The sequence below is a fragment of the Panthera tigris genome, chromosome F2 (assembly GCF_018350195.1).
Source record: "Panthera tigris isolate Pti1 chromosome F2, P.tigris_Pti1_mat1.1, whole genome shotgun sequence".
Taxonomy (NCBI): Eukaryota; Metazoa; Chordata; class Mammalia; order Carnivora; family Felidae; genus Panthera; species Panthera tigris.
In genome coordinates this window covers 79762366-79774913 of record NC_056676.1, presented here as the reverse complement: position 1 = coordinate 79774913, position 12548 = coordinate 79762366, and the positions used below count along the sequence as shown (strand labels likewise).

General features: G+C 52.3%; 1 protein-coding gene across 12 annotated transcripts in view; it reads left to right on the top strand.

Annotated features, from left to right (window-relative positions):
* The window catches only part of PTK2 (protein tyrosine kinase 2), a 257568-nt gene that overhangs the window by 146552 nt on the left and 98468 nt on the right, over positions 1 to 12548 (top strand). For all 12 annotated transcript variants that reach the window (XM_042973398.1, XM_042973394.1, XM_042973397.1 and 9 more), the window contains 2 exons: positions 4765 to 4905; positions 5419 to 5496. In XM_042973398.1, coding sequence (XP_042829332.1) covers positions 4765 to 4905; positions 5419 to 5496 — 219 coding nt within the window. The remainder of the gene's footprint in view (positions 1 to 4764; positions 4906 to 5418; positions 5497 to 12548) is intronic.

Genomic DNA, 12548 nt, shown 5'->3' with positions numbered 1-12548 from the left:
CGTGCAGCTCTTTGTTGCGTCTGTGCCTCCGTTTCCTCATTTGTAAGATGAGGGCGCTGCAGAGACACAGGGAGGCTCGACCCCAGAGAGCAGCTGCGTCCCCCCTGAGCCTCCCTGAGTGGCCCCTGGTGACACGACCCCCGACGGCCGCCGCCCCGCGAGCTGAACCTGCTCTGCCCGCCCACTGTGCTCTTCCCCTCGGACCCCTGGGCCGAGAGGCCTTGCAGCCTCCGTACTTGCGTGGTTCGATGATGCAGCGTCCTGGAGGCCCCAGGGTTGAAGGTGCAGCGTGAGGTAATCCAGTCCGTGTTTTCAAAAGAGCGCGTGGCGATGTGTGTAGGTGCCCACGGGAGGCGAGAGTGGGGCTCCTGTGCCGGAGAGGATTAGAGAACTCGATACGGTTTCCAGAAAAGCGCTGTGGGACTTGGGGGTGTAGTGGATTTGAGGGGTTAGGGAAAAGAGGTCACGGCTGCCACCTAGGGCTTTGTCTCGAAGCATCTGGGAGACCGGCCTGGGGTGCAGTAAGGTCCTGAGTTCTCTTAGTGGCCGTCAGCTTGCAGGTGTCTGGGACGTCCAGCGGGGGCCTCGGGTGGGCCGGGGGTGTGGGTGAGTCTGATGCTCAGGAGGAGACTTCGGTGGCTGGTTTTTTTCTTTTTCTTTTTCTTTTTGTTTTTCTTTTGTATTTTTCTTAGAGTGGATGTGTGCAAGTAGGGGAGGGTCAGAGAGAGAATCTTAAGCAGGCGCTCAGCACAGAGCCTGACGCAGGGCTTGATCTCACAACTCTGAGGTCATGATCTGAACAGAAATTAAGGCTCCGAGGCTCAACCGAGTGAACCACCGAGGCTCCAGCATTTGCTCGCTTTAAAGAGCGACTTCTGTGTCTGCTGCTTCAGAGAGGGACACCATTTGGGTGATGCGTTTTTGAAAGCATCACACGAATGACCAGGTGGAAACGTAGAGTGTCGTCCGTCGTTTATAAACTCGTGGTTTGTTGGGAACTGCCTACAAGGCACGGAAATGCCCTCTTTTCCGGGCCTCTTTGACGCGGTTTTAGTCACCGCACGTCATTACTTGTCTGAGTGCAAGTATTCCTCTTAGAGGTGCGAATGACTAGATCGGCTTTTTGTTAATGTTAATAAAAATGAGTTGTCCCTGCTTGTGGTCCCCATGCTCTTTGGACAGCCGTCCTTTGCAGCAGCCACCGTGTCCTAGATTGGCGTGCACTTGCGGGAAGAGTTGGGAAGCTTTCTGGGGCTTTCTGTGCACTGGTTTCCTCCTTCGACGGGCACATGGACGCACTGAAGCAGCCCGCCCTCCCCAGGCCGTTGAAATCTCCCGCTTACGTGCCGGGGAGTGAAGTGTCCTCAGTTTACGAGACAGACCAGAATTGATTTCTGTCTCATCTGTGTGAGGGTTGTGACGCCAGAGTCGTGCCCTCACTCGTTCTGAGGCACATAATTGGGTTTCGCTGTGGGCCGCACTCCTTCCTCCATACTCTTCGAGAATGACGAGGCCACTCGGGCCCGCTTCTCGCTCACGAAGATCTTACCCAATTCCCACGTTTGAAAGTAAATTCAAAGTGAGGTGGGACCCAGTGCACATGGTGCTGGCTCCTCCCTGCTGCCGCCTCGTGGTGTCTCCGAGGACGAGGTGCGTGAGCCCGCCTCACAGCCCCATCCACCTCCACCGTGTCACCTGCCTGACTTCCCTCACCTCCAGAGAGTAGCTGCTTGGCAGGGCCACCGGGCAGACTCGGGGTCCGTTTGCACGGCCAGGTCTGGTACCATTTCTGTTGACCGGCACCTGACAGCCCTGTGCCCCTAGCACCCCACTCGTGCTGGCGTGGATGGAGATCAGAACGCTTTTCTTCTCCCGCTGAACGCCGAGTTTCTCGAGGGCAAGGCATCCGTGCCAACTCTTCAGTGCTTCCCAAGTGCCAAGCACAGAATAGAATTTACTTAGTGGATTCGTTCTGGGTCCAGAGCAGAGCGGACCTCCTTGTCAGGGACTGGCTTGCTTTCAGGAAACTCGCAGGACGCTGTGTTGCTCATTTATAACGAGGAAAATGCCTTGCGAGTGGGTGCAGACAGTACCCAGGTCTCCTTGGCCAGTGTACTCGCTCCTGGGGGACAGTTGGACCTAATAGACCACGAGAACGTTTGCAAAGCCTGAGTCAGAACAACTATTAAATGCTATCTTAGCCCATGATAAGAGTGGCCTTTTCAGCCCCTTGGCCCGCGGCCGGTACTTAGATGGGCGTTCCCAAAGACGCGCTTCCCAGACCCCTCTCGACCAAGCACCCGAGGCTAACCGGTCGGTCATTTTCTGTGTGAACACCTGATGGCCCGTTTTACTTCTCTCGAGTTTAGATTATGTGATCTAAGTTACAGTCAGCTGTTGGCCCACCCTGGCTGCAGCCTCCGCTCGGTCTGTGGGAGCCGCCCGTACATACGTCAGCTGGAGACTCTGACCGTGCTGTCCCCAGCCCTGCCCTCTCCTGAGCGCCAAATCTGTATCCAGCTGTCTGCTTGATGGTTCTGGTCCAAAGACTGAAGGATCACACACACGTCCCGAATTGGCGTGACTTTATTTTCACCACACCTGCCCCTTCTGCTTGTCCATCTGTCCCGTCCACAAACCTTGTCATGCTCGATTGCCTGTCCCTCCCGGCCCACCGAGGTCGTCCGAGCGTCCCAAAGGTGCCCCACCCTCTCCTTTAGCACCACCTCAGGGTCTGTGTCACTGGTGTTTCTGGGGTGGCCTGTTCCGGGAACCTGGCTGGTCTTTCTGCTTCTCACAGCCTCCCCCAAGCCTCCTGTGCCAGAGCTGAGCGAGCCTTTACAATGAAGGCCATGTGCCATAGGTCATCGTCCAGCACCCGCTCCTCTGGTTCTCGGCACCTGTCCTCTGCCTGCCTGGGTCTCCCACGCTGCCGTCTTCATCCCGTAACCTCAGCCGCTGTGACTGTGTCTTACTCTTTGACCGCAGCTGTCACTGTCCCCTCGCTCTCTGCAGGTGCAGTAACCCTTTGAGCACACGGGGACCTTCAAGCCGCTGCAGGCAGGCTGTCACCTGTGTGTGTCACTCCCTGGCGGTCCACCTCCTAGCAGCCCCCGACGTGCTGAGGGGGGGACACGCTGAAGTCTGCGGCCCTTCACTCCCCTCCGCCCCCGCCCCGGCCTTCTCCGCCTGCTGGCTCTGCTTCCTGTCTGAGCGCGGCTTTCGGCTGGGCTCCTGCTCCCCTCCCAGACCCCCACCTGCCAGCCTGCTTCTCCCACAGGCTCACCGTCTCAGTTCGTGGGAACTCTTGTCTCTTAGTGCACCTTGTTGGTTCCGATTTTCGGGATAAATCTACTTCACCCCCTTCCTGCTGCCGCCCTTGTGTCCACTCTGCCAGCCTCTTGCCTAGATGGCTTGGAGCATCCTGCCTCGTCTCTCCTGCTTCTTCCTTCGTGCTGTTCACAGCACAGCAGCACCTGCGTCAGATCACATCGGTCTGCTTGGCGCGTCCAAGGACCCTGTCTGTCCCCACGGTGAAAGCCGAGCACTCGCCGTGGCGGTCTTCTCCTAGCCGTCGTCCTCAGACCTTACCGTGTCTCCTTTGCCCACTGGCCTCCCCGGGCTTCCTCCGACACCACGGACGGTGGGCTTGCTGCCCGGAGGGCCCTTCCTGCCATTGTCCAGCTGCTCATGGTGCATAAGTAGAAGAGTGAGATGTGCGAAGTCTCAAAGGTCAGCTGTGGTCCCGCCACACAGAGAAGGGCGTATGTGGTCTGTCTTCTCTGTGCTGGTATGTGTGCGCCTGTGCTCACACATGACTGCGTCCCATCCCCAATGCTCCCCTTTAAAAGGCCTCTGTCCCTGACATACAGATCATTTTGCCATATTATCTCGTGTAACACCGTGATACGGATTTTAACATCAGTAAATTAGTTTTGCACAATAGTCTTTTTTTTTTTTTTTTTAATGTTTGTTTTTGAGAGAAGAGAGACAGAGCATGAGCAGGAGAGGGACAGAGAGAGAATTCGAAGCAGGCTCCAGGCTCTGAGCCGTCAGCACAGAACTCGACACGGGGCTTAAACTTGCTGACCACGAGATCTTGACCTGAGGTGAAGTTGGACACTTAACCAGCTGAGCCACCCAGGCGCCCCTGCACAACAGCCCTCAGGGCTGCATACAGCGTGGACAGACACGTGCAGACACGTGTAACCCACCTGTTACTAGGCACACTTGCGCACCGAGCTTTCTTGTTGCTGAATCTTTGTGTAGTTCTTGAATCGTTTCTTAAGAGCCGTGCCTTGGAATTTTAATTTCTGGATCCGGAGTTGGGTGTCTTTTTTTAAGGTATTTGTGCTGCGAAATTGCCCTTCACCAGCCTTGTATCGACATACCCTCCTAACAGTGGGGCGTGTGAGTCCTTTATACCTAATCCTTGGCCAGCTTCCTTCCCTTCGTGTACGTAGATAGTATGCACCTATCCTGCCTAACTTTTTACCACATGTTCTAGTAAGCAAATTATCGCTTTACAGATTTCTGTTGAAGAAATAAGACTTGGAACCCCTGAACCGTGTGCTTAAAAAGGGTTAGGATGCTATATCCTACACGACCTGTACTTTATTGCAGCTAGTTAAAAAAAAATGAAGCTTTGACAAGTGATGATGTCTCCTAGTAATGCGAACACAGGTGGTCGTGGGTGGTGGGAGGAAAGATCTGTGCTGTTAGTTCTTACTGCTCTAAGATGATTCTTGTAATTGTATCATACAGGCCAAAACACTAAGAAAACTGATCCAGCAGACATTTAGACAGTTCGCCAACCTGAACAGAGAAGAGAGCATTCTGAAATTCTTTGAGATCCTCTCCCCAGTGTACCGATTTGATAAAGAGTGCTTCAAGTGTGCCCTCGGTGTGAGTATGGGGACGTGGGGGGTGTGAGTGCGGGGCAGAGGATAGTGGACGAGGTGTGGGTTCTCCTGCTGTTTCTTATCCACGGGCATCTAAATTTCTGATTGAAATCTGAAATGTCACATTTTTTACACCACGAGAATATTTGTCATTTTCAGTGAGAAAAATGCAAAAAGAAAATATATCAATGTAAAAATGAAATCCTCTTTTTAAAAAGCGTGCCTGTGTTGATAATTAGAATTTTTTATTCCAGCCCAGGGATTGGTTAACTGTTGTCTAGAGGCGAGTTTACTATTCAAATAATCTTTCCAAAGAAACCAGTAGCTTCCCCCGCATCTGACGCTGGGTTGGGGAAGTTACAGACGTTTTGTACTGCCTGGTTGGACAGACGAATCACAAGCTGAGGTGCTCCCCACAGCCCCCGCTTTGGTCCTTTTAATGTGTCCACAGCCTTTCATCTGAAATCTCTCTTTTTTCTTCTGGTACCTTTGTCACCACCGGTTTCGCCTCCAAAAGTCAAGCTGGATTATTTCAGTGGAACTGGCGATCGGCCCAGAAGAAGGAATCAGTTACCTCACGGACAAGGGCTGCAGTGTAAGTCTGGGCTGGCGCGTCCTGGCATGCCGTGTGCACGCACGCACTGCTCGCGTGGGACCTCACTGAGCTCTCTGCTCCCACACCCCCAGAGGGGCCTCTGTCCTGAGTTCTGCCTCAGTGGTTAAGTATTCAGTAAGTGCTGCTGGGTCAGCCAGATACTCACAGACAAAAAGCAGTGAACTCTGACCCCTGTCGGCACACCATAGCAAAACCCATTCCGGATGGAGTATGGATCTACACGTGGAAGAGAAACGATAAAAATATTAGAAGAAAACATTGGGAATTTCTGTAAACCTGGGGTAGGCAGAGTTCCTTAAACAGGACTTAAAAAGTGCTAACTCTAAAAGACAATTTTCATAAAATAGACATCGAAATCAAGAACTTCTTTTCATCAAAAGATAGTAGAAAGGCAAGCCAAACATTAGCGTTAATACATTTGGCCATGGACCCTTAAATCCAAGGGAATGGTTGACAGTAAATCATTAAGTAAAGGGCAGATGACCCAAGAGGACACCCCCGTGGTCAGGGGATTAAATGGAAAGGTGTTGAGCCTTCTGGTCATCACGTCCATGCATGTGGGACCACAGGTCTCTTCTAGGGTGGCTCACATGAGGAAGAGCCATAATCACAAGTGTTGACAAAGTGTGGGCCCCTGGAGCTTTCCCACGCTGATAGCAATTGACGGATGGCAGGAGCACATTGGTGTGGCCCCTTCAGGATGGTCTGTGGCATTATCCGTTGGGGTTTTTTTAATGTTTATTTATTTTTGAGAGAGAGACAGACCCATAGAATTCAAAGCAGGCTCCAGACTCCGAGCTATCAGCACAGAGCCCGATGCAGGGTGAGAACCCACAAACTGTGAGATCACGACCTGAGCTGAAGTCAGACACTTAACTGAGCCATACATGTGCCCCAGCATTATCTGTTTTTATTACTCACGGATTGTTTTAGTTGTAGCCTTTAGATTTGACTGGTGGTCTCCTGTGTTTTCTTGACTATTTTCTTTGTCCTTTTTACATGTAAGTCTTCCTGTGGAATCCACAGGCGAGGTCACAGGTGGGGCCCCTAGTGTGGTCAAGGGGGCAGGCTGTGGAGGACATGGCCACGGTCCCCACGTTGACTCGCTCTCACGCCAGCCTCGTGGCTTTGGGGTCCTGCGCCATCGACTTGTGTCTCCTTGGTAGTAAAATGGCCATAATCATTTCAACCGCATAATAGGGTCAGCAAGAGAATTAAATACTTACATGGATTTGGAGTGTTTAGGTCATGGCCTCGTACCGCGAAATCCCTTAGAAATTTGGGTGTTGTCACTGGCAGGTGGCTGGTTATTGCTGGCCCTGGTGCAGGCAGCAGCTGGCGGTGTCCTTGCGGTTTATCGGGTCGTGTCATCTGGTACCTCTTGCAGTGCCCCCCGGGCACCTCCGTCCCGCACCACTGGTCAGTCGTCTCCTTCTGGATTGACTCCACACGGTTCCAGGTGCCCCAGCCCAGGGTTTCCTTTTTCCCCCACATCTTCTCTGTGTGTCACTCCTCGCTTGTACATTTGTCTGGCTCTTCCTGGTTACTTAGTCTTTCAAAACCAAATCTATAAAATTCACAGAAAGTGCTGTTGGGATTCCAGCTTGTATGTTAATTTTGTGAAATTTTGTGGAAGTAGATATTTTTTGATACGAATTTTCTGTCCAAGAATATGGCATGTCTTTGTATCTGGTCAGGATTGCTTTATATCCTTCAGGAGGATTTTGTAGTCTTTTTCACATGCGTCTTTCCTGCTAAACCAGTTCATGAGTATTTTACTGGTTTTGGCCTATTTTTGAATGGGTTTTTATGGACTATTTCTAATTCAAAATGCATACTGCAAGCATAGCCGAATATGCTCGATTGTTGTTTATGATGATGCTGTATTCAACAAGCTTATCATTCATTTACTAAGTCATTTTCATTAGAATCTTACCCTCTGTAGGTATATAATCATCTAATTGGCAAAACAAGAATTTTTCTCCCTTCTTCCCTAGTCTGTACAGTTTTTTCCTTTCCTTGTATTCCAAGGCTCCTTCAAGGTCATGTTTAATGATGGGTGGCAGAAGAGATCCCCGGGTCATTCTGGATTGTATCAATTGAAAGTGTGTCTTTATTTGGGGTAATGCTTGTTGTTAGGTTTCAGTAATGCGTGTCTTTGGTGTTCTTGTTTATTTATGTATTTAAATTATGCCCTTTTGTGCTTAGAATTTTTATCAGGAGGGCTGCTATATGTAATTAAAGGTCTTTTCAGCCTTTACTGATATGATCTTGGTTTTTCTCCCTTAATTTATTGTTTTATATTGTATTGATGGTGTGTCGGTATTGAGCTGTTCAGTGACTCCTACTTGGTTGTGCTGTATTGTTGTTTTGAAATCTTGATTTATTATATTTGCTGATATGTGGAATTTTTGCAACTATTCATAAGTGAGATTAATGAAAATTTTCCTTGTTTTGAATGTTTATTTTTGAGAGAGAGAGAGAGCGAGCATGAGTAGAGGCGGGGCAGAGAGTGAGGGGGACACAGCGTCTGAAGCAGACTCCAGGCTCTGAGCCATCAGCACAGAGCCTGACACAGGGCTCGAGCTCAGGAACTAGGAACAGTGAGATCGTGACCTGAGCTGAAGTTGGATGCTTAAATGACTGAGCCACCCAGGCACCCCCATTCTAATCTTTTTTATATTAGCTTTATAAGGGCATGATGTTAAAAATTACACTAAGTTCATCAGGTAAATTGGGGTCTTTCTATGATTTTATGGCCTGAAGTATTTTAAGCCAGAATTGGAATTGCGATTTTGTACAGGTGAGGTAGGTTTGGTCTGTGTGACCCCTGCCATCCTCCCGGGGACAGGTGTGTGAGTGCCTCTCTGGCTCCTTCTACACCAGCACAGCTGGTCAGGTTGTGCACTTCTGGCGTTGGCTTTGGTAACTTACATTTTGTTAGTATGTGCTCTGCTTCCCCACAGGTTCAGGCAGTTGCCATGGAGCTGTGCCTCGTGACTTCCAGTAACTTCAGGCCTGTGTCTGGTCTCACGCCCAAGCTGTCTGCGGAGGCTGGCCCTTGGGGCCTGTGGAGGGCTCGTCTGTTGTAGGTGTCTTTCCAGGACAGGCTCAGAGATCAGGGTCTCAGCATTTCCATTCATTTTCAGTAATGGCAGCGTTTACCTTTAGGCAGATCCCCTTTCCTGGTCTTGTTTGATTGTTTTTATCGTTTTTTTCCTGCTGTTCCCTTTGGATATTTCTCTAAAACTTATTCTCACTTCCTTTTTCCGATACCGCTTTTACTGTCTGACCAGGTTTGGTGTGTGATCGTCTTCCTTTGCAGTTTGAACTTTCAGTTTTGTTTCTCTTATTGTAGCATTATTTAAGGGGATGGTAGTTTTCAAGTAGCTCAGGGGGTTTGGGTCTCACCTTTATTATTTCTAATGCTCCTGGCTGACGAGCAGAGCACATGTTGTTTACATGCTAGTTATTTTGAATGTGTTCCAGTCTTCATTGTAGCCAGGCACGTGGTTGATTTTTATAAATGTTCTACGGAAGAAACATACGTTTTCTCTTTGGTGCTACAAGGATCAGTGTGCTCGGAAGTGTGAGTGACTGGTTACATAAAGAAGGAGGAGTGGGCCGGGGCAGTCAGGATAGAGCCCCGCGAGTTCCTGTGGAAGCTGCCGTGCTGCGTTTCCACCTGCCACACTGCCCTCCCCCGTCCCGTGCCTTCCACGGTGAGCCCCCACGCTTCTGGAAGGCCGCCTCTGGCCGTGTAACGGCCCCTCTGTCTCCTCTGCTCTCGCTCCTGCACCAGTAAATGCCTCCGCTGTCTGGGCCCTTCTTGTTAGTGTAGAAAATGTGTAGTTTCTCTCTTCCTGAAACCCGGATCCCTTGCCCTCTCCCTCCCAGGCACCTCACGTGTTTCCTCTTTCCTTTATTGCAAAAGTTCTTGGCGCGTGTGGCCGTCGAGAGCCTGGCGATGCGTGGCTGCCCCGGGCCGGGCTGGCCTGAGCACGTCGCCTGTCTTGGGCCCGCTGCACTCGGGCTGCCCTGCCTCCCCTGCCGCCCCAGCACCCGCCCAGCCGCCTCGGCCGGGGGCGCCAGTGACCCTCGTGCAGCTAAGCCCCCTCCGTCCTTCTGAGTCCTCATCTACTTCACTGGACTCCTGGGTCACCGCGTTCTCCGGCACCATTCGATACAAGTATGATACCAGCAGCAGATAGAATTTTAAGTGTTGTAGTAACCACATCTTAAAAGGTAAAAAGGAATCGTGTCTTACCCCAGAATATCCAAGACACCATCATTTCAAGGGATCACCCATATAAAAGTTCTGGAGATGTCTTCTCTGCTTTTTATCATGCTGAGTCTTTGAAGTCGGCACGCTTCCCGCGCTCCCGTCACGCCTCTGTTTGGACGAGCCGCACACCGCCAGGTGCTCCCCAGCCGCGTGTGGCTTCCCGCTACCGTACGGGACGGGGCGGCTCCTGGTCTCCTCTGCACCCCCTTTCCCTCCCTTTGGGCTGCCGGTGACTCCTGCTGGGCCTCGTCTGAATGGCGGATCGGCCGGCTTGCACGTGTGTCTGTGTGGCCGCTCGGAGCCGGCGCCCAGCGCAGAGTGAGGTCCGCACGGTCCCGCCTTCACGGAGCCCAAGTGCCATTCTCGTTCCCAGCGAGACTCGTTCCGAGACCCTCGCCTTTCCGCCTGCCCCTCGCCCCCAAACAGACGCGGTAGTTTTGTGCGGTGCCCTCGGTTGCTTTGTTGCGGTCCTTCTCACAGTTGTGACCAGATGCTGACTCGGGCGATGGCTTATGCCCGGAGTCACGTCAGCCTTGTTCGCTGCTGTACTCCTGGTGCCTGGAACGGAGCCCCGCACCCCGTAAGTCTTCCGAGTCCGTTCCTTCACCCCCTCACACACCAAGCGCGGCCCTCCTTCCCTGCGGTGCAGCGGCGGGCGGGACGGGCCTCCACCCCTCTGTCACCCTCACGGGCCGTTCGGTCCGGCTGTGGGATCGGGTAGGAGAAAGAAGACCAGCAACGAAAAAACAAACATAATCCGATTGTGAAAGAGGTGGCGTGAGCGTGTGTGTGTCCGGTTGAGAGAGGGCGGTCAGCGTCGGCCCCTCCCACCCTGCCTCCTTGACAACAGATCTTGCTTAGGAGCCTCTTCTAACCTGAAGTAAACCGCGGAGCGTGCTGCACACATGTAACCTCAACCACTCTCCTTCAGTGTGTCGGCGCACAGCCAAACGATTGGCAGACGTAACAGAATATTCCGATACTTAGTAATGAACGTTTTCATCTGAGGGAGGGTGACCAGAAGCCCTCCCTTACAAGTAGTACAGGAGAGCGATGAGGGAGTTTTGTGGCCGACCCTGGGGGATAATGTCAGAATGAGGGAGGAAAACAGTAGGTTAACAAGAAAAGGAATCTAATTTTCATGACTTAAATTTCTCATTGTGCTTTAGAGAAAACTTTTTCATTATGAGTACTTTTATGTAATCACTTAGTGAAACTAGTTGAGATGTCCCTCGTTTCATGTGTCAGCACCAGCTTAATGACATTGGATTCCTGCTCTGTTGGAAGGAGCCTCATCTCCTCCTTTACGGATGTGTGTGTGCGGGGCCAGCAGGTCAGATACCAAACAAAATTTCTCCCCATAATGTCATTTTCCCAAATGGTGAGCACTCATAATACAGTTCCAAAGATAGCAAAGTACAGTATTTTCTAAATTACACATAAATTGTATTCCTAGAAAATTCACTGTGGAGCATACTTTGTGTTTTAAAATAGACTTGGGTTCAGGGTGCCTGGGTGGCTCAGTCGATTAAGCAGCCGACTGTTGATTTCAGCTCAGGTTGTGATCTCACGGTCCGTGAGATCAAGCCTCACGTCGGGCTCTGTGCTGACGGTGCAGAGCCTGCTTGGGATTCTCCGCCTGCCTCTCTGTCTCTCTCTCTCTCTCTCTCAAAATAAATAAACATTAAACAATTTTTTTTTAATAGACTTGGGTTCTAGAGTCCGATTTTTCACCAACATGAACATGCCACCAGGACACTTGAAAGCCATTAAGGACACAGGACAGTCTTCATCGTGAGGGAATTTCCTATGCATTGTATGACGTCCCACAGCCCCAGTCCCCATTTGTAGCCCGCATTCTTAGCCAACCAAAACCAACTCTCTGGGACACGGTTCTGCCCCAGTAAGACTAGAGTGCGGCCGGCGACGGTGAGCTCGTGATGAGAAGTTAGGTCCAAGAGGCAGGCGGAGGGCAGACCGGGTGGGCGTCCGCTTCCTGTTGCTGGCGTTGTACCTGTTTGAGCCTGACTTACACTTCGAAGTACCTCCCTGGCTTCCGGGTGGGGTGGTCCGTGAGGGGCCAGGCACAGACCAGGGGAACAGCCGTGGGGCTGATGCTCTAAGCACGATACCGAACGGTGACTGCACTAGAGTGGCAGCCGGGAGGGCGGAAGGAAAACGCGGGGGCTCCAGGCGTGCAGCTCGGCCGGGTGTGGGTGAGGGAAGGAGGAGCCAGTGAGGAGCGGCAGGAGGAGCCCGCTGGTTGGCTCTGGAGCAGGGTTGAGCGGTGATGCTTGTTGCCATGCCGGGGAGGACTGGAGGAGAAGCAGGTGTTGAGCACGGATCCCGTGGCCGTGCTGTTCACAGTCGGTCCCCTGCATCCGTGTGGGGGTGCGAGGCGGCCGGACACGCGTCCCGGTTCGGGGCTGGAGGGGGTACTCGCACCACGGGGCCGGCTGGGGCTGCTGGGGCGCCACAGCTCCGGGGCCCTCGATGGTTTACAGAAGGAGCAGAGGAGAAGCGGGAAGGCCGAGGAGGGGGGCGGGGTCCCCCGAGGGCAGGCGGCAGGAGGCTGGGAGAAGAGAGCTGCCCGCTGCCCTGCTCGAGGCCTGGAATGGGAGACCAGGAGGGCCGCCCCGGCCCGGTCCGTCGGGAGGCCTCACGGAGCACACCCCGGCCTTCACAGCAATGCTGTGAAGATGTTCTGCCGTGAAGGGAGCTCACTCCAAGTCACTGCTGGGCCGTA